The sequence below is a fragment of the Triplophysa dalaica genome, chromosome 21 (genome assembly GCF_015846415.1).
Source record: "Triplophysa dalaica isolate WHDGS20190420 chromosome 21, ASM1584641v1, whole genome shotgun sequence".
Taxonomy (NCBI): Eukaryota; Metazoa; Chordata; class Actinopteri; order Cypriniformes; family Nemacheilidae; genus Triplophysa; species Triplophysa dalaica.
In genome coordinates, this window is record NC_079562.1 from 12,363,076 (window position 1) to 12,384,991 (window position 21,916).

The 21,916-nt window shown below is 37.4% G+C and overlaps 1 protein-coding gene across 1 annotated transcript; it reads left to right on the plus strand.

The window, feature by feature from the left end:
* Nucleotides 1-457: 457 nt before the first annotated feature.
* ly75 (lymphocyte antigen 75) lies at nucleotides 458-21,634 on the plus strand. Its single transcript, XM_056734519.1, is given in 36 exon segments — nucleotides 458-694; nucleotides 2,577-2,945; nucleotides 4,544-4,717; nucleotides 6,285-6,443; nucleotides 6,670-6,786; nucleotides 7,668-7,802; nucleotides 7,883-8,086; nucleotides 8,351-8,508; nucleotides 8,640-8,747; nucleotides 9,112-9,200; nucleotides 9,937-10,106; nucleotides 10,212-10,351; nucleotides 10,353-10,421; nucleotides 10,528-10,670; nucleotides 10,765-10,846; nucleotides 10,965-11,036; nucleotides 11,480-11,603; nucleotides 11,835-11,870; nucleotides 11,954-12,123; nucleotides 12,882-12,946; nucleotides 13,081-13,154; nucleotides 13,345-13,481; nucleotides 13,568-13,676; nucleotides 14,515-14,678; nucleotides 15,152-15,281; nucleotides 15,400-15,626; nucleotides 15,769-15,931; nucleotides 16,085-16,243; nucleotides 16,385-16,507; nucleotides 16,628-16,816; nucleotides 17,257-17,480; nucleotides 17,620-17,803; nucleotides 17,882-18,037; nucleotides 18,936-19,058; nucleotides 19,275-19,457; nucleotides 19,799-21,634. Coding segments are annotated over 36 exon segments (5,205 nt in total). The 5' UTR covers nucleotides 458-591; the 3' UTR covers nucleotides 19,972-21,634.
* The last annotated feature ends 282 nt before the right edge of the window (nucleotides 21,635-21,916 follow it).

Below are 21,916 nucleotides of genomic sequence, written 5' to 3' on the forward strand. Positions count from 1 at the left end.
CACACTAAATAGCCTATACAAAGCACAAAATGCACAACATACACTGTATGCATATATTAATTGTATATAAAATAACATATAAATGTATATAAATGTTAACTTTAAATCATTCAATCAAATAGTTTATAAAATACAAATAAATATCATTGGCAATAAACGCTATAAATTGCTATTTAAAATAATTGATAAATACATTTTTTAACTTTTTTATAATAGCTGAAATAGTACGCGTTTTCGCGGACGTCCCAACATTAATAAATACAAAACTAACCAATCATACAGCTTTAATAATCAATGCAGTCATACATATCCAGCATATGTCCTGTGGTTGATGAAACTCGAGATGTCAATCAATACAGAGCAGCGATTTATTCAGGGGCGTGGCTCTCTGCGCAATTGACCAATCATAGCGCCGTATCGGGACAATAAACAGAAACATTTAATGTTTCACTTCTGGCGAGTCATACTTTGGGGATTTCTGTCGAATACAACGTGAGACCAAAAACCCCGCCTGTACATACATACATACATGTGTTGTGTGTCGAGACGTTTCATTCCACTCCGGAGGAGTTGACTTTTATATTTATCATCATGGATCGAAACAGACACCGGACGTTTATTTCTACTCTAATATCCCTTCTGTTAGCAGAAAGCGCAGTTCATTTGGCAAGTTGCGCATCAGCTGTAAACACCGGTAAGCGCAACCTTCTCCATCATTTATGTTCTCTTACAGAGCTTATAAAACTAGTGCTTTGTTTGTTTTTAACGACTTTAAAAGTTTGGATGGCAAAAACTACAATAGCATCGATGGGTTGTTAGCGAAGGACCGTTCAGAAGGTGTAAACGATACTGTTTTGTATCACCCAATAGGAAAGTGAAAGAATCGAGCTTGCTTGGGTTAGTTTGTATCTGGTTAGGCTTGACATACTTCATCATGGGCGGTGTTCAAAAATGAATGTAACGTCACGCGGTTTTATAACTGCACTGAAATGTTAACACGCTTCTTGGCCAGTGTCGATCACTGCTGATATCTGCCTGCTGCTAAACAGACTCTCATATTTCAGTACGATATGTGAGTGTGTTTGTATGCGTGTATAGGTGCGTGGGTCAGATTTGGACTACATTTCACCCCTCAAGAGAACTTAAATGTTGGACCAGTGGTTGGCTAAAATATTAAAATACAGTGTCCCATAAAAATGTAAAAGGTTTTGGTGTTATGGGAAAAGTTGGTGTATACAATATCACGCTCTCTATGGAAAGTCCCAACGATTTAACGTTAAAAACGCGTGGAGCGAGACATTATACATTTTATAGTTTTACAGTTTTGATGAAACACATCACCATTAAGATGTTTTATCATGCACACAAGTAATGCTTGTAGATTTGTCTACACACACATATATATATATATATATATATATATATATATATTTATATATTTATTTTTTCATTTGAACAGTTGGTTCTTTATGGAGGACAAGAAATGACTACAGATTTTACATACATAAATTGATATATTAATGCATAAATAAATAAACACGTCCATAAATGCAGGATTTAATATTTCTATACATATAAACATGCATAAATAAATAGATAAATACATGCATAAATAAATAATTCCTTTACAAAATATCAACTTTGTACCATTTTTTTGTAATACTACATTTATTTTTGTACTTCTAAATCTATTTCTGTATTTCTACATTTATTTATTCCTGCATTGATCCATGTGTTTATTTGTTTACTTATGCATGTATTAATATATGTATTAATATATTCATTTATGTATTTATACTTAAGTCATTTCTCGTCCTCCATAGTCCATAGCCGTCCTCCAACGCACGGCTAGCTGTGGATTATCACGCTTATTTCATGGTCAATTCCCAAATCAAAGCTTTTACTGATGCTTGCAGTGTAATTTTAGATCAAACAGGTGAAAATGACAGTCATTGTTGCTGTTACTTTCAAATGTTATCAAACTGACTTGAGCTGCCCGTAAATTAAGTAAGGGATAATGTACAGGCAGCCAGTTACTGTTCAAGAAATGTGTTCTGTGTGTTTTAACACACCCTTGTTAAATATATTTAACATAAATAAACAAAAGAACCGAACCAGTGTTCTTCACAGAAATGTTGATGTTGAAAGTTTGTTTTGTTGCTGCTGCAGTGACAGACCACCCCCCCCCCCAGACCGCTGCGTGACTCAAAGAGACCTTTGTTTTATGCCTGTTGTTCTAAACAAGTGCAAATCAGAGCACAAACTCAACCACAACATGACACCTATGAGATATTTTGCTGTGTTTATTTAATAATCCTGTGTTTATTTAAATTCAATCCACAGTTACTTATATTATTCACCATTATAAACAGACCGAAGTAGATCTGACTTGAGACATTTAGCACAAGCTAATGTGTCTTATTCAATGAAAGTGGCATCTACATTTAATTTCCCTCATTGTAGTCACCAAAATAGACCTTTAAATGCGAATATTAACAGCGTTTTGTATGTTTGCCATTTAAACATCTCCCATACTGTCATTGCACCAGATAATAAGATCCATTGTGTTTCCATAGGAAATGACACGTTTACTATCAAGCACAATAGCACCGGGAAGTGCCTCCTGGTTGAGAATGGACTGTTGAGGTTGGGAGACTGTTCGCCGGTTCCGGCCGCTTCATGGAAGTGGGGTTCGGCCCACCGGCTGTTTAACGTGGAGTCGTCGAAGTGCTTGGGTCTGGAGGTACGTTCCAAAACGGTGACCCTGTCCAGCTGCACCTCCACGGAGATAATGAAGTGGAGATGCTATGACGACATCATCTACACCGAATATCAAATGAAACTGAGTGCTTTACTTGATGGCACTGTAACTGCCAAGAGGGACGCACAGGACGCTTGGAAACGAGGAGGGACCACGGAGGACATCTGTCAGCAACCTTACCGACGTATGACACTTTTGACAGCTTTTGCACATTGACATGAACACACCTATTTCATTTCACATTTAGAATGGGATGTGGGATGTAGCCTTTTGAAATATGTGGGAAAGTCAGGTTGTAGGATTAAACCACACAAGACGCGTATTTTCGCATAACGTTATGCCTTTTAGCAAGATTGTGCACGGCAACTGTCCTGGTTATAAATTGTTTTAGATAAAAGGACTGGTGGTGTTTTAACTGTAAGGGTATTTGTGCCAGTCAATAGTTTCAACCTCAGGCAATATGCCGCATTTACTTTTGATAAACATTTCTAATAAGATTGGAAAGCACCTCCGTTCTCGCAAACTTTGCTTTGTTTGACTCACTTCATCAAACTTGCCGTGGTTAGAGCACATGACTTTTTCAGTCATGGGACCTAAATAAATAACCGTACATAGTGTATTCAGACACAATAGCAAGTTAACTTGATACCTAATGTGTTTTGCATTGTTTTCAGAGATAGGTCTTTGAAGTCGTTGACCGATAGTAATTATTTTATTATCAGCCGATCACAAATCTTACTTCTGGCTAGCTTTTGATCATTTCTAAACAAGTGCCTCATCTTAAAAGCCTGTTATAAATAAAAATGAAAAAAAAGAAATAAATGAAAGATGCGTTGTGTGAGGTGTATGAAATAAATTTACAGTTCCTATATAGTTTTATTCAATATTCTATATATTTTATATTTTTATGCTTAGGTGTGTCAATTTGCATGCCATTAACTAAGTGCACTAACATAATGCACATGATTTAGTTTATTTAATCTTAATTACTGATATTACATTTTGTGTATGGCTCAGTTGCTTTCTTAACATTGAAACCCTTTAAAAAACCTTTAAAAAAGCTTGAGCAACCGAGCATCAATAGTCAAATGCTGTCAAAAGTCTTGCTTCAAAAGATGATAAATAGAGATTTTGTATTCTGTTGTGCGAATAACTGTAGCTTTGGTCTTTATTGTTTGCATGTAATGGGGATTTTTCTTAACTGTTCAAACAGTTAACAGGAGCTATATTTGGCACATGTGTGTTTGTGTGTGTGTGTGTGTCATATTGTGTGGTTTATACAGTACGCTTCAGAATTTCACAGAAAATGTGAGACCCGTTCTACATTCATCCTGTTTGTCTGCTCTCTGCTGCTCTGTTCTACTGGAGGGTTCTTACTTTGGATATCTATTTACTGGCTTATAGCGTGACTATACTCTTACAGTTTATGGGAAATTAAATTATGAGTTTTGTTTTTACAAGGGCAAACTTGTCCTGCTATATGGGTTTATGACACATCGATTGCTTCATTTCTGTCAGTTAACAGCCTCTCACCTGGCTTTGCTTTCATTTTTGCTTTCAACATATGCTATTTTATGGCAGATGAATCTGCACATGCTCCCAACACAAAACTTTAAGATGCAACAGAAGTATGTTTCCAAGTCATGATCACTTACATTTGAAGATGTCCCCAGATGTCTCTGTCTCAGAAGTCAGATTGTTAGATTCAGCTTTGTAACTAGTATATAAATGTGAACCCACAAACAGAAAAAAATACATATTGGATTTTCCTCTATTTCACAGATATGCACACAAGCGGGGGGAATTCTAACGGGGCATCCTGTGAGTTCCCTTTCTTCTACAATGGGACCTGGCATCACAGCTGTCTGCCTGGCATCGGTGAAAAGACACTAGACTGGTGCTCTACCACAGCAAATTATGATGAAGAGGAGAAGTGGGGAAATTGTTTGAAATACGGTGAGGTTCACATCCTCCACTGCTCCTGGTGTATTTCCACAGAGCAGCTGTGAAGGTCCAAATACATTTAGACATTTGAACATTTGACTCATTTTATCAAACACCCAGATGCTTTCAAACAGATGTCATTTACATGCAGTCGAACATAATTACCGTTGACTAAACAGGGAAGGAGAAAGGGTTGGTCAGAATACGAAAACACGTTTTTGACACGTTTGACTCTAGATGAAAACTATTACAAAGCAAGTTATCCTCAGTTTTATTTATTTAATGATCAAGATTGCAGTAAGGACCCAATGTGTCCAACAAATAAATAAAAAAAATGTATGTCATGAAATTCTGATTTTGTAGTTATAAGTGTCAACAAAATGAACCTTTAACAGATATACGCCACACATTTAAATCATTGTTTGATCCTATACATTAATGCATGTTTCTGGCCTCACGACAATTATTTCAAACCTGTTTGTCTGACTTTTGCACTTCCTCGTAAGCTTGTGTAAAAAAAGTGTAGTAATCACATGATGACTTGCCTCTTCTGCTGTCAAAAGGCCACTCTGCTGTAACGCCAACTGCCAAATATGCCTTACCCCGCCTATCCAACCAACTGTCATTTGAATTTAGTATTTAATATGAAGCATTCTTTTTAGCCATTCCTTCAACAAGATTGCTAAACCACTTTCCGGAAATGCCATGATGGTCAACTTTACCTGCTGGGTTAAGGTCGGCCTTCAGAACACATTGTCTCCCACAGTGCTATTCTGGCAGGGTTTGCCTTCAGTATTGATATAAAAACTTTTTTTGGAAGATATGCTGTGCATTGCTTTTCTAGAAACAGTAGCATTCTGTTAAGGTCAATGATCTCGGTGAATTGCGTAGTACATGCCACTCCTATTTGTTGAGTCCTGGTTCTGTTTTTACACTTTCCCCAAGTTAAATCACTTATGAAAAATAACTATTGTTAAACTTTAGTTTGTTTTAGACAGAATGATTTTATTTTCTTTCATTTTATTACCAAAGTTTTGCTACCAATATCAATGCTAAAATGTGACCCTGGATCACAAAACCAGTTTTAAGTAGCACGGTAACATTTTAGGTAAAAGCCAAAAATACATCTTATGGGTCAAAATTATAGATTTTTCTTTTATGACCAAAATCATTACGACATTAAGTAAGATCATGCTTTCCTATCCTAAATATTTAAAAACTTTATTTTTGTGAGTGGATTGGCTGCTAAAGTGCCTGTGACTAATAACTTTAAAGGCCATTTTCACAATTTTTAGATTTTTCCGCACTCTTAGATTCCAGAGTTTTAAATGGTTGTGTCTCAGCCATTTATTAGCATATCGTAACATCCCATTCATCGGTAGAAAGCTTTATTTTTCAGCTTTCATGTTATGTAAAAATCTCAATATCGAAAAATTTACCCATAAGACTGGTTTTGTTGTCCAGGGTCACAAATATGGTTACTGTATTAACACAATGGTAGATGTTTAGTTAATTTAAAAACAACTTCATTTGAAACAAAGGAGGATAACTAACCCCCCACCCGCTTTCTTTTGTTTAGTGAAAGGTTGTTCTGAGTTATGGGAAAAAGCCTCAGGGAACGGAAGCTGCTACCAGGTGGTGTCCACGGCGGTGGTTTCCTGGCACGAGGCACGGGACGCCTGTCGTAGTCAGGGCGGAGACCTGCTCAGTATCTCCAACCCACACGAGCTTGAGTTCTGTAAGGCTAAATCCACATCTTCCTGTGCAACTACATTTTCATTCGTTTTAATGTGCATTCAATATCTTCCATCTGTGCCGCGGTTATTACGGTTGGCATCATTTTGTGCTCATGCAGACTTGAATTGTGAATAGAGCTATGATCCATATTCTCTCACATTCAGTACTAATGCATCTCTTAATGGTGCCACTTATCTCGAATGTAATGTAATTTTCTCTCTCGACAGTTAAAGGCCGGGGAGATTTGCCGAGCAAACTGTGGATTGGATTAAACCATCTGGACTGGATGCAGGGGTGGCAGTGGTCCGATGGATCCGCTTTATCTTTTGTCCCATGGGATACAGGTGACTTCAATCTCATTCGACACAGAACAATCTTGAGATCCATAAAATGCTCAATATTTTTCTTAAAGCAGCGACTTGTGACTTGACTTATTGAACTCTTATCTTTGACTAACAATACATCTAAATTATACATGTTTATTTCATGCATTTTCAAATGCGTGAATGTAAATATATGTCCATTTTAAACCTGCTGTTCATTGCTCCTTTTGTGTCCTACGAGTCATCTACAGTACAGTATTTACTGTGTGGTACGCCTACAAATACACAACTATTTCACAGTTCAGGGAGAGCCAGTGCTCCCTTTTATATTAGCACAAATATACTTTAGGACAATGACATTATTTTGACAGTTAATGTGGCTGTGTGAATATGTGTATTTGTTGGGCATGCATGCATAGTTGTCTTTGGAGAATAACAAGCTGATGTTTTGAATGGTGTCTTTATGCAGTAGACACAAGATCCTGCTCTGTTTCAGAGGAGAGGGATGACAGCATTGTCTCTATGTTTCTGTCAGCTGTGATGATGGGGGAGGTTTGCCTCTTCTAGCCCCCATGTGTCAGTGAAATAAACAGTTCATGATGATTTTTATGGGTTGCACTTAGTTTCTGTAGAGAAGTCATATAAATCATATATGCGATAATGAAATGTGCCTTTACCATATGCATTATATCATATGCTTGGCTTAAAACATGAAAGTGAAACGTGTTTTCATTTGGCCCAAAGTGTGCGAATAAATATTGGATTCCAAAATCTGCAGCAACTGACCAATCACTTTCTCTCCACATTGATGTTTTGGTATTACATTCATAGAATTGCATGTGACTTTTTCTAGAAGAACAGATATTGTAACATGCATTTTTATTCGTCATTGTGGTTGTTAGGGATTCCAGTCCGGTCTTTTGTGTCCGATGAGGACTGCGGGGTTCTGACAGAGCCGCTGCGTTTTGGGGCTGAGAAATGTGAGAACCAGCTTCCATTCATCTGTGAGAAAAACGAAGAGCAGGCCGAGACTTCAGGTTAGATACCGCCCTCTATCTCCTTGTCTTTTTGGCTGTAGTTCTTTTCAGTGCTTTCATTCCCTGTCTTTAATCTGCAGTCAGGGATGTGTATAAACACACGGTGTGTAAGGATGACGGTTGGGTTGGATGGAAAGGGTTCTGTTATCAACTGCACCCAGGGTCAAAAGAAACCAAACTGGCCTATTCGGAAGCTACAAACATGTGTAAAATGGTTGGAGCTCAGTTGGCCAGCATGCACAGCATAGAGGATATAGAAATGCTGCATGTGAACTTCAATAGAGGTAGACGAACATCTCAATAGCACCACACACAACTAAAAACTGATATTTATCTGATGAATCAATTGATATAAAGTCATTTTATTAAAACAACATAAAATGATTCATTGTGACATGCATTTATTGAATAATACATTTTACTCATATTTAAAATTAAAGACCCAATGAGAAAATTGTTTTGCTTCATTATGCATAGTTGCCATTGTTGTGTGTTATACAGTAGATGTTTTGTTATATGTTGGTGTTAACTGTGTGTTTATGTGACAGATCTAAGACAGGAGGTGTGGATTGGTCTTATCGGCGATGGAACTACATCAGTTTTTGAATGGAATGATGGATTGGCAATGTCTTTCACATATTGGGCTTGGGCTCAACCGCCACCACTTCTACCAAATACCACCAACTGTGTGTACTACTCTGGAGAGGTGTGTGCGTGTGTCAAACAGATATAGACAGAATGTCTCACTTTATCAGTTCCATGAGGATTGTAATCATTCCTTAGGATTCATCTTCAAAAACTGATATAGTCTTTGTTGTTCTCAATGTGTCTTTGCAGCATCATACATGGTCTGTGTCTGAATGTGAGAGGCCAAGGTCTTACATGTGTCAGAAGCTGGGAACGGTAAATGACAGCTTGCCAGAGCAGGGCTGTCCTAAAGAAGGGGTGAGTGACTATCACTGATTTATGATAGAGAGAGAGCGAGAGAGAAAGAATAATAAAGTAACAGTAATAAAAAATCTATATAACGTCAGATCCAAAATCGTTGTTGTTAGTGCTCCGAGTTCGAGTCCTGGCTCGTGGTCCTTTCCCAATCCCACCCACCTCTCTTACTGTCCTCACTCTACTAATGCACTAAAAAAGACAAAAGACAAAAATCACTATGACTCCTCCCTTATATGTAAATGCATACATTTTGTTTGAGCTATGTTGTTGTTGTTGTTGCTGTCCATTTCGATTTTGCATGTGGTTGTGAATCTGATTCAGATTATATGATGCAAACATATGCTTTTTCTTTTGTGTTCTCTAGAACTGGAAAAGACACAGCAATGCTTGTTATAAAGTGGAAACTGAGCTAGTGTACTTTAAAAACAGCTGCCACATCAATATTAACAACAGGTAAAAGAGCTTTGACATACTTTGAAAAAAAACAAATGCACACAACACATGCTTGTAACAAACACGTACAGCTGCTGTGATAGTAACACTTAACCTTTAGCAGCAGTTTGTTTGGAATGTTACAAGTTTGCGTATCTGTGTGTCAGTTGGCGATATGTGTTACAGGTGTTTATCCTGCAATGGAAGTATTACAGACATGTTCTTGGCATTGCAGCAGAGGAGCTACATTTGTATATTTTCTGTGTATGCGTGTAGTGCTTGCCCGTGCAAAGCTCGCCGCCATAATTCTGAGGCTTCTGGGTCAATGCCAGGATGTTGCTGAGCGGTTGCTGCTCTAGGCAGTTTCATTATGACCTATGTGAAAAAAACAATTTTATTATCATTTACGCCGCCTCATGACACAAAAAAAGATATTTTGAAGAACGTTGAAAACATTGGCACCCGTTGACTTCCATCGTTTCAACACAAAACCAGGGAGACAAAATATGTTCTTTGGTGTTTCACTGAAGAAAGAATCATATACAGGTTTTGAACAACATGAAGCAATGACGAAACGATAGTTTAGCTATTCGAAAACAAAAACCACATACCTCAAAACCTGTTGTGTCAGATGGAGAAATGTGTAAATATGAAGGGGTGATTGTACTGTTAACATATCTGAAAATAATTACATTTAGTCTTTTTTTTCAGTCAAATCTTTTTGCGGAGATAACATGTTTTATTATGTTGTTGTTAGATTCGAACAGGCCTTTATTAACAGTCTTCTGAAGGAGTATATCGGCTCTGAGACATTATATTTCTGGACGGGCCTGCAGGATTCTAAAGGTTCTGGAGAATACCAATTTATCAGTCTGGATGGAAAAGCAGGACCGGTCACATACACCAACTGGAGATGGCTGGAACCCGGTACTTTGAACACAGAGTATAGATGTTACATAAGCGAATACATTTATTTATTATAAGTGAAAAATATTAGATTATTATCTTAATCTGTGTATGCATGTTTTGCAGCTTTCTCCGGTGGCTGTGTGGTGATGTCCGCAGGAAATCCCTTGGGCCGGTGGGCTGTGAAGAACTGCACTCTGTTTAAAGCTGGAAATCTATGTAAGATACCCATCCAATCCGTGGTGCAGCCCACCCCAGAGCCCGTCGGTGCCCGACCTCGATGTTTCCTGTGCACCGGGATGGGTTTCACAAGAACATTTCCCTTATTGCTATAAGGTGTGTTTGTTTGCAACCAGCCAGGGTTTCATTCATTTAATACTGTTGGATAATGTAAGAACATTGCTATTTAGACGTAATGTGGATATGTTTTTTGGGTTTGTAGGTCTTTCATGGGGAGCGTTTGACCCGAAAGCGCTCATGGGAGGAGGCAGAGCGATTCTGTGAAGCTCTGGGAGCTCATCTGCCCAGCTTTACTGAGGAAAAAGAAATGGAAGTATTGCATTCTGTCTTGAGAGATGCTATCAGGTATAGTATTCTTATTACAGTCACGTAAAAGTACACGTGTACACATGCTGTCAAAGTCAAGATTTGTATTTCTGTTTTTTGTCGCCCTGAACAGTGATGATCGTTTTTTCTGGATGGGGTTAAATCGCAGAAACCCAAATAATGACAATAACTGGGAGTGGAGTGATGGACGTCCAGTAAGATGACACATGATTTTTCCGGAAGAATAAGATAGTTCACCCGTCTGAGTTTTGGTTACTGATGATACTGTGTGAAATTTGATGGAAGATCTTCTCTTTTGTTGCTTGGTAACAGGTCTCAATGACGATCTTACCGCAAGAGTTTCAAGAGGATGACGAATATAACAGGAATTGCATTGCCTTTAAGGTGTGGCACACACTACCCCCAAACCCTACATTGAATGACCTCTGACCTATTGTAATATTACAACCAAGGATAGCTCGACAAAAATATGATAAATGTCAGATATGAAATTTGAAATATTTCTGTTTGATGTTTGCTATAATTTACTATTGATAACAGTTTCATATCATAAACTAAATTAAATCTGAGAGCATTATTTATTTATTTTTATAATAAATTTCAGTAGATATCACAATATATTGCTATCATTAATTCTTTTGACGTTGATAAGTGTTTAGTAAAAATCTGATATTGTGACCATATTGGTCTAGAATAGACCGTATTGTATTGATAATAAGATGAAGGCGTCGCATAGACATTGACTTGTTGCTCAGCTGAAAGAAAAAATGAATTCGGACAGCTTTTGAGAATGAATGTGTTTGTGTGCTTTTGTGTGTCATCACCAGAGTTTGAAAGAAACCTACAAGACGTTTTACTCAAGTCTGTTTCGGTATTTCCCCTCGCGGCCATTTTATCCCAGAACGTTTCACTGCGATGCTAATCTGGAGTGGGTGTGTCAGATACCACGAGGTAAAACAGATCAAACACGCACGTCTGCAGACTCTATTTTACATTTTTAAACACATCCTTGTAAAGTTTTTCTTCTTAGTACTGTTAATTTATGTTTGTAGATTTTTGTCTACAATCAAACACATGATTCTGTAAATTTACTATAATTACGCACTCAATATTTTGTGGTTATTCTGTTTTTTGAATCTTCGTAAAATAAATGTCGATTTAATCTGTATCTCCATTCTGAAGGTCGGACACCAAAAACACCACAGTGGTACAACCCAGGTATTTAATACAGATTTTTCCTTTTTGTTTTTATAAATCCGTGATGCGCACACTTTGTTTTTCATTCTGTTTGTGTTCAACAGATGGACACCATAACACATCTGTGTTTGTAGAAGGGCAGGAGTTTTGGTTTGTAACAGATCCAGAGTCATCCTTTGATGAGGCCGTCTTGTACTGCAGCAGCAACAACAGCAAACTCGCAGCGCCCAGCAGCTTTAATGCTGTCCGCTACCTTCAGAAAATACTTTATGAGGTATCCTGGTAACACATACATTGATTAAACTTGAATACACAAAAAATAAAGGTGCTTAGAAGGTTCTTCACAGCGATGCCATAGAAGAACTATTTATTTGTTCCACAAAGAACCATTCAGTCAAAGATTCTCTAAAGAACCCTCCCTGTGCCCTCCCTTGGGGTCTACAGTTACTATTTGAGTGCGATTGACGTGCATTAACATTTAAAATAACAAACCGGAGTAAACAACCGATGTCCATTGATGCGCCCTATTAAACGTTTTTTCGTATGGGCCCGGACCTCATTTGCTATGCCACTGTATTCGAACACATATGTGAAGGTCTCTGGGCTAAACCCTGGATATCCACTCACCTCAGAACCGCCCCTCATCTGAACTTTTTGTGAAACCAAAAAGTTATTCTATGGCATCGAATAACCTTTTGAAGCACCTGTTTTGTAAAGTGTAAAATACAAACCACTAAATTAAAAGATACAAAGTCCTTCTGAAACCTTGAATCTCCACATTTTGTGAATATTTTTTTTTTTTGTCAAAAAAACTAAATATTAGTCACCCTTAGTTTGTCACTGGGTTTTAAAATATCTAATAGTTAAAAGTGCTTTTCAACTTTGACAAAACAGAGTTTATTTGATTAGAAAGGTTCAGTGTTTTTTCCATTTCCTGAAAAACAGCTAATTTGGACATCCAAGGTTACAGAAGGACAGCAAGATATGCATAAATGTAAATGTATTTTTGAAAATCTTTCTTGGCATTTTAAGAACACTCCGAAGAATGTGAAATGGTGGGCAAACCTTGATTTTCATGGCCCTCATGTGCCATTTGAGTAAGTTGTGATTTTTCAAAGCCAATCCAGCATAATGAATCTGTGTAAATGCAGGAGTGAACCTTATTTATTCAACTCTATCAGTTTGTTTATGGAGTTTTTAGCAGCACTATTTCTTTTTTGTTGACAAGCAGGCTGAGCCCCATGCGCTACTATCAATCCAACTTCCTGGGCAGGTGTCCCGTCATCGTTCCTTTCACTTATCAGGGTATGAACGTGCAATCTAAAGATTATTTCATTCGAATCTTGCAAAGGTTGATGATGTTTCATAAGTCATTCAGCTGTATTACAGCATACAGTACAATTATGCCGTTTGGTTTGCATCTACACTGTGTTTTAGCATATATAGATACCGTGAATTTCAACCTCCCGGAAGAACCTTTAGATTTTTTTTGTAGCTTTCAGTTGGGACTGTAATGAAAAACTGCCGTTTGTGTGCGAGACCCTCAATGTTACATCTGTGGAGAAAGGAAACACTACATGGCACTCACCTGGCAAAAAGTGTGGAGGTGGAACTATACAATTCAGAGACAAGGTCTGGATTTCACTGAAGCCCAATATGCTCATGCACAGACGGCTTTTTATTAATTAATACAAATGTTAATTGTATGTGACTTACAGTGCTACCAGATTTTGAGTGAGTCTTATTACCAGAGTTTCAAAAAAGGCAATGAGCTCTGTGAGAGTCTGCAAGGCTCGTTGATCACCATTTCTGATCAGGCTGAACAAGGTTTGTTCGGTTTCACTATTAAATCCGCCATATATATGTGTGTGTGTATGTGTGCCTATAGAGAATGAGATGCTGACGTCACGCCCTATGTTGCCTGTTGCAAAAGCACCACCATCTTGGGAGGATCCTCCTCCACTGCTTTTATTGTTTTGATATGTACCGTTACTTGTTTTGTTTGATATAGGGAGAAATCAAAAGTTAAAGGGATTATGACACAGCTAAAACAAATATTATCGTTTGTTTTAGATGTAATCCAATGTGCATACACAATTTAAAGTTTAAAACGGGTGCCGGTTTTGTGTATGTATTATTTTTTTTATTGTGTGTTACTGGGAGGCAAATGCAATGGCAGGTAAAGTGTTTAAGTCAGTGGAAGAAACAGCTTGGCAGCAAAAAGCGACAGTAAGCTAGTAAGTGTATTTCTTGTCTCGTTCACTGTAGCGCAGTGTCGTTGCTTGGAAATGCTCCTTTGTTTAATACCACCGTGTCACATGTTGAAGTCGCGTTTGTTCTTGTTTAGTCTCATTCAGCGACGTGATTTAAGACGGGTATTTAAGTGTGATTAGCCACCGCGGCAGCCCTCATCATGTGAAGACCGAAGAGTGTAAAGACCATGGACTACTTTTACGATTGGCTTGTGGAACTGCCAATCTGCTGTAAACAAAGCAGATTTCAATACAAGAAAATTCAAAATACTGCATTGAAGACACTAGCAGCGATCCTCCCATGATGGATTCAAAACGGCCTGACGTAACATCACATTCTCTATTCACAGTTTCAGTAAGCATTCAAATGTAAGGTCTCTCATTCTCTTGATGTGTTCGTGATTTCTGTCTAGATTTCATCACAACCCTGTTCCCAAAGTTTGAAGCGCAACCTAAAAAGGTGTGGATTGGCTTGAAGTTCAAGCTTCGTGAGACTCAATGGGTGGACAACTCGCCGGTTTCGTATCGGAACTTCAATCCTCTTTTACACGGCCAGTTGCGGACGGTGTTCATCAATGCAAGTATCAAGTACCAGAGTGTGCAGTTGGAATAATTCTCACTAAACTAAAAAGCTGCCGTACACTTAAAGATATGCGTTCACTTAAAGGTCCTGTGTGTCATTTTTGGGAGGATCTATTGACAGAATTGCAATGTTATATTCATAACTATGTGTTCAGAGGTGTAAACAGATCTTAAATAATGAAGCGTTGTGTTTTAGCGTTTGTAAATACATTCTCTCCTTAAGCAAAAAAGAGCAAACACAACAACATCTTAATCCTGTGTCAGCCGCCGTAGTGCTTGGAAAGGGAGGGGGTGGAGTGAGCTGCTTGTTGCAATTTACAACCTCACCGCTAGATGCTGCTAAATTTCATGCTCCGGTCCTTAAAAGGACAAAATTTGACAGGAAGTTGGCAGGGATCACATCTTTTCCCAAGGGTGAGAAAATGATGAGTGAATTTCAAAGTTTTCTCATTTTGATTTGCACCACAGCCACTTGAACAGGATTCCCTGGAGCTCTGTGCCTACATGTATACTGATGCCCATTCTGACATAATGGGTACCTGGGACTACACCTCCTGCTCCGACCGTCAGTTTTCCAGTGTCTGCCAATATTATGCAGGTAGTCTTATACGTAAATATGTTTTTAATAACATTGTGTTTAAAAGCTTTCATTATTATATTATTAACAAACATGGCACATTAAATCTTAAAATAAGGTCTTTCTTTGCTTTCTGCAGATAAACCAGAAGAACCAGTATTGACGAAAGAAGAAGACTTTGAGGCTGATAATCATACATTCAAGGTGGTACTGGAGACAAATTTAACATGGATAGATGCTCTTCAGTTGTGCCGTGAACAGAACATGACCCTGGCCAGCGTAGCGAATGCGTATATTCAAGCACAACTGACGGTTCGCGTCAACCGCAGAAGACAGCCCCTCTGGATTGGACTCTTTAGTGTAGATGTGAGAGTTTGTGCCTTTCTAAGTGACTAACATACTGCAAAATCTAACAATAGAAGAATCAAGGTTCATGATTATTATTACAACATCAGTCATAAGAGACAGTCAGATCCTAATGAGTGGTTTTTATTTTATATTTGTGAAGAATGGGGAGCACTACGTCTGGGCAGATGAAAGCCACACCAAGTTTAGCCGCTGGGCCCCTGAAGCCACAGCAGGGGACTGTGTGTATCTGGACGCTGATGGATTCTGGAAAGCTACCCAGTGTGAAGAACAGCTTTCAGGAGCTATCTGCCATGTCCCACAACGTAAGGATCATTGTTCCATTGCTTCTTACATACATTTAATTGTTTAAATAAATGCACAATGTGCAGTAGGAACATCTCCATCATCATCACCACCAGAGGGGCGTGTTCTAAATTACTTTCATGTTTTATTTTTAAACATATTTCTGTCAACAGCTGAGATCATCACACCTGAAGTGGGTTCGGTCAAATGTCCTCACAAGAGCAATGGAAAGAACTGGGTCCGTTTTAAGAAGAACTGCTATACTTTACTGCTGGGCTCCTCCAGGTGGACCAACGGCGACACCAATGACCCGCAGCTCTGCAAGACACAAGGTATACATGATACTTCATCACTGGCCAGTTATTATGATGTTTAACTTTTTTGCTTATTTAATCATTTCAAAGCTTGGTGGAATGCAAAAACCCACGTTCTATGCTTTCATATAAAAACGAATGGAATATGTTGTATTTAAGCTGGGGATGGAGAAATTCTGACCATTCGCGATGAAGAGGAAAATGATTTTATCAGACAGCAGCTGCAGCCATTCAAAAGCATGGCCATGTTTGTGTGGCTCGGAATGAAGAGAAACAAGCCAGGTGAGATCATAGTTCAATCGACCTTTCACCCCTGTGCACTACCTGGGTTACATGCAAGATTGTTATTATCGTATTACTTTTTGTGTTTATCTGTTCTTTTATAACTTATCTCTGATGCAGATGAGCAGCTGAAATGGCTGGACGGCACCAACGTGCAATACTCCAGGTGGAAATCTGGTGAAAGACCAAACATCACACAACCCTTTATGGTTGGTCTGAACTTGAATGGAGAATGGGTTCCAGTAACAAATTCAAATCTTTTTATGGCTCTCAAACAGCATTGTATTGTGGTGTGCAAGATTGAGAAAGGTATTTTTAGTACTTCATATAACAAAATATACACTTTTAAAAATAATTATAATGTAATTATTGAAAATCCCACTGTTCCTTTATCTAAAATTGACATACATTATTCAAGTTTATTTAATAAAAAATAAGCATTTAATTAACAAATTATATTTTTAATATACACTTAATATCTTTGAATTCTAATAGATTTAAGTCATTTTTTTGTAGTGTAAATTACAAATTATGTTATCACTATCAGCATAATTTAAATAGTAGAAGATTGTCATCTTTCGTGATGTCTTTGTTTTAAATTTTTCAAAATTCTGAAACATTTGAGGCAAGGTTATTTCTGATATAAAGATTTTTCATTTCCAGACTTCCAAACCTTAGGGTATTCAATTTTAACCTAAAGGACCTTGATGTTGAAAAAAATAATGTTTTATGTCATCTGTGTTTAAAAGAAGCCAAAGATGAGTTCCTGAAGGATGTGGTTGAATTCAAGGCTCCAGAAGGCATCAGTTACCGTCGAGTGGCCAAGAAAATGGACTGGTATCAGGCGCTTAAGGAGTGTGGCAGCGATGGAGGTCATCTGGCCAGCATCTCTGATCAAACAGATAATGACAACATGGCAGTCATCGCAAGAAGAGACGGCTTCTCTTTATGGATCGGCCTTTCCGATCATGATGTACATATTTTTATCATAGAAATGACGATTAACAAATATCAGTTTAATTCCTGCAAATGAGCTTTTCCAGATTTATTGGAATTTAAAATATGATAAGTAAGAAATTGTCAGTTCTCATAAATTTATCATGTTACTGTAGGTTAGCGGGTGGCCCTTTGAATGGTCAGATGGGACGCCGGTAAAATACAAGGCTGAGGGTTTTTTGAAGGGGGGCCATGAAAATGAGGAAAAGTGTGTGTTTGTGGACTCTGAAGGCATGTGGACGATGGTCAGCTGCCATACAACACAAGAGGGGGCCATCTGCTATAACCACATCAATGAAAGTAAGACCAGCACACATTCCCCACAGTGCTGACAGAAAATTCTTCATAAAAATGTTAATCTAAAACTGTTTTTTGTAGAGGCAAATGCACAGGTCTCTACCCAGAGCAGCAGCTGTCCAAAGAGTAATGATCAGTCATCCTGGGTTGTGTTTAAAGATCACTGTTACGCATTCAACACGCACAACTACTCAGTCTTGAGCATGGAGGAGGCCAAGAATGCGTGTCTGTCACTGGGTTAGTGTATTTATGGCGTATCCACCTTTATTAACGTATATTTCTTTATTTAATGTATGAAAAAATTAAGGGACCATTTCAAAATAGTTTTCAGTTTTTCTGAATTTACTATTTGTGACCCTGGATCATAAAGCCAGTCTTAAGTAGCACTGGAACATTTTAGTAATTACCAAAAATACAAGGCATGCGTCAAAATTATCTATATTTCTTTAATCACAAAAGGCGATTTTCTCAATATTTAGATTTTTGTGCACCATCAGATTCCAGAGTTTTAACTGTTGTATCACTGCAAGATATTATCATATTATAAAAAAACATTATTTATTCGTCTTATTTAGATTATATAAAAATCTCAATTTTGAAAAATTGACCATCAAGACTCCTTACTCCTGTGAACTGCAAACAATATTTCTCCCAAATTAGAAAAAGTCAAAATATTGTTTCTATTTATATTTATTTGCAGAAAGTGAAAACTGGAGAAACGATTGAAAAGATGCTCTGTATTTTTCAGGCCACCAAATACTGCAAAGAAACAAGTTCGCATTCACTTTTATGTAATAAACCCGTAAGACTCGTACATGTGACAAGTTTCAAAATATTTTATATGTGATAACCGTTTTAATGTGTCTTGTGGCGCTGTCAGTCTTTCACATTCCTGTTGGATGACTTTTTCACTCCTGAGGTTAGAATTGGTTGAAATTCAACAGACACTAGAATGGAATGGCCACAATACATCTAGAAATGTTGATGTAATAAAAAATTGCAGTGGTCTTTTAATTTCTCGACGTCTGTATTTTTAAGACCTGTTTTAGGTCATATGTTACCAAAACTCCCCAGACTGACATCAAATAGAACAACTCTAATATCAGATTTTCTGTTTACCCTATTAAACTGTCAGATTCATCATCCAAGCTGTTAACCATCAAGAGTCAAGAGGAAAATGATTTCATCTCCAGTTTTTTAAAAGCAAACCCATCCATCACCAGCCGAGTGTGGCTGGCGCTCAACATTGACTCCAAAGGTGAAATTAAGATATTCATTTAACTTCATTCAAAGTATCTAACCTTTACTTGTTAATCTCAAGATACCTTTATGCAATGCATTCCACTGCTGGTTAATACCACAATGTAAAAGCGAAAATGTGCTTTAATGAAAAACATTTTTTTAAGGGTTTTAAAAGGTCTGCTTTTCACACCATCTTACTGAAATAAGCTTTGTACATCTCTCTCCCTCTAAGGTAAGCCTACTGGTTGGGAAGATGGCAGTGAGCTGGACTTTTCTAAGTGGGACGCAAAATCAGGGCCACAGTTATCAGACGATACTTCAGAGATCTGTGGAGTCATGGTGTCTAGTAATGGTTTCTGGACCAAAGCTAGCTGCACCAACAGTCGCAGTCGAATCGTCTGCAAAGCACCTGCAAGTGAGTCCCTAATGCAAAATCACTCACCTCAGACAGACTTTCGAAAGAGTAAGACCACATGTAAAATCTGGGATTCAATGTTTCATTAAAACCAGTAAAGTTGTAAGAATTTAAGTTTGTTCGGAAATCATAAAAATGTTTTTGTGCTTGTCTCATGTGACATGTCATGTTTAAATGGTTAGATATTCTTATAACAAAGATGATCTTATAAACATTATTGGACTATGCTGGAATAAATGTTAACCAACAATAAAATAAAATCTGCAAGGAAAATTTTGAAACCTATTCTCTCGGTATTATATCTGTTTTCTGATTGGACGGTTCTGTCTCCCCCGGTTTAGAGTCCGGCAGCCCCATGGCTTTGGTCTTCTTCATCATTGTTCTTCTCTGCATCGCCGCTGCTGCTTCCTTCATCATATACCAGAAAACCAGACACCGCTTCAGTTCAACCGTACGTTACCAGCGCAACTTTGATGACGCGGACGGCACAAGTATGATCACAGATGCTGAATGATTCTTTATGAAGAATAGCTTTAATGTGCCTTTCAGTAAACACTTCTCTATGCGAACAACAGACACCTGGTTCTGTGATTCAAACTAAGGTTATTTATTTTTTACAGTTCGTTGCACAACACTGCTCAATCAGACATCCTAACAATTTGTATGGATAAAAACAAGAGGTGTTATTTAAGGTTTAATGTTTAAATTAAATTAAAATGAAATGTGTGCGTATTTTAACGAGAGGACAGAAGGTACGTAAAGTTCACCAAAAACTTCTAAATATTTGACCTATTAGCAGACTTTTTTATATACATTGTAGGTGAATGGTGACCATGATATTCTGGTCGCTATCCATCGTCAGTGTGTTAAAAAGATCATCTTCCTTTTAATGTCGCTCTGTCGAAAGCCATATGTGTTGAACATGTGAGGATGAGAAATATTTTCTGAATTTCTAACTTTGCCTTTCCTTGACAGCACATTTTTTATCAGGGTTTTGCACTCCTGTTGAGAAGCACTGAATAATAACTTGCTTTTAGAGCTAACATGGTTTTAAGATTTTCCTTTCTTGACAAAGTTTAGTTTTGTGAAGAAGTGATTTTAACTCTTTAACTGATAATTACTGTTTAGAAATCATTTAATGCACCTTGATGAGAATCCTTTCTGAATACTGTATTGTTCAATTGCTTTATTTCTCCTTTATTTTATATAAAATGATTTCTAGAAATACAGATTCAAAGATCTTGCGTAGATACTATTAGTCATCAATAGAAATGAACATTCCTGTCAAATCTGCCATAATTGTGTCCCAAAAATCCGAGAAGATGTTTATGTAAAGCATCATAGTGTTGACTGCATGGCTTACATAAAACATGTACTTCTCTCTTGTGGCCTTTGTGCTGTATAACAGCTTGTAGTAGTGCACTGAATGCTGTAGATGATGACAAAGTGATCCCTTGCAAACTCAGATATAATATCCTATGCACCTAATGTACTCAAACTACTGAGATCTGATGCACTTTAATGAGTTGTTTCAATTCTAACTTTAAGCACAAGTTTCACACCTTTAGTGAAGGATTTAGGGCTTGTTTTGTAATATGTTTAGTACTTTTGTTGTTACTGTTTATCGCTTGTTTAGGTTTTCTCTTTTTTTCAAAGACAAGCAAACTACACCAAAGATGCTTTTGGAATTGATGGTAATCTTTTGCAATACTTTCATTAAAGAAATGCTACTTTTGTAAAAAAAAAGCTTTTAAACAGAATCTCTTCTTTTGTAATTTGATTGTTATTTAAATAACATGCAGCTTTCCTCTGTTTGATCGCAGCACAAGTTGATCAAAAATAAAAGTCTTCTGATATGAAATGTACTGTAATGCCGAATATGTTGTTGGGTCACAGAGTTAATCAGTAGACTGGATTTTAGGGGTACAGCGAGCAAGACATCTTCGCAAGAATTGTGAAAAAGCCTTTGTAGAATCGACAGATTTTCTGAAAGACTTGTTTTTAACACAGATTAAGATAACATTGATAAACATTTGTAATTGTGAATATTACCACTATTGGTTTTATAAACATACAAAGTTTTCCTTTTAAAAGTTTCACTTTGCAGTTTTTGCCATTCTTGCAACATTTCTGTTGAATTTCTTGCAACTGAAATAAATCTCGTTCCCTTTTTCTAATCTGCTTGTTTTGCAGCACCAATATTTATTATCAAACTTATTCTTCTTTCAATTGTAGAAATATTCAAAAAGTAAAATTCAATCTAAAGTTTTATGTTTATAGTGGTTACTGTACATGTCCAGGGCCTGGTGGGGTTGACACTAATGATCAGTTAATGTCTTGTACAGCAGTACTGTAACCGTTGGGTGTCATTTACAGTTGTGCCGTTTTATCTGCTGTTAAAAATAGATCCTGACAACTGCAGGTCAGGGGAGGGAAGATTAAAACCTTAAAAAGGGCTC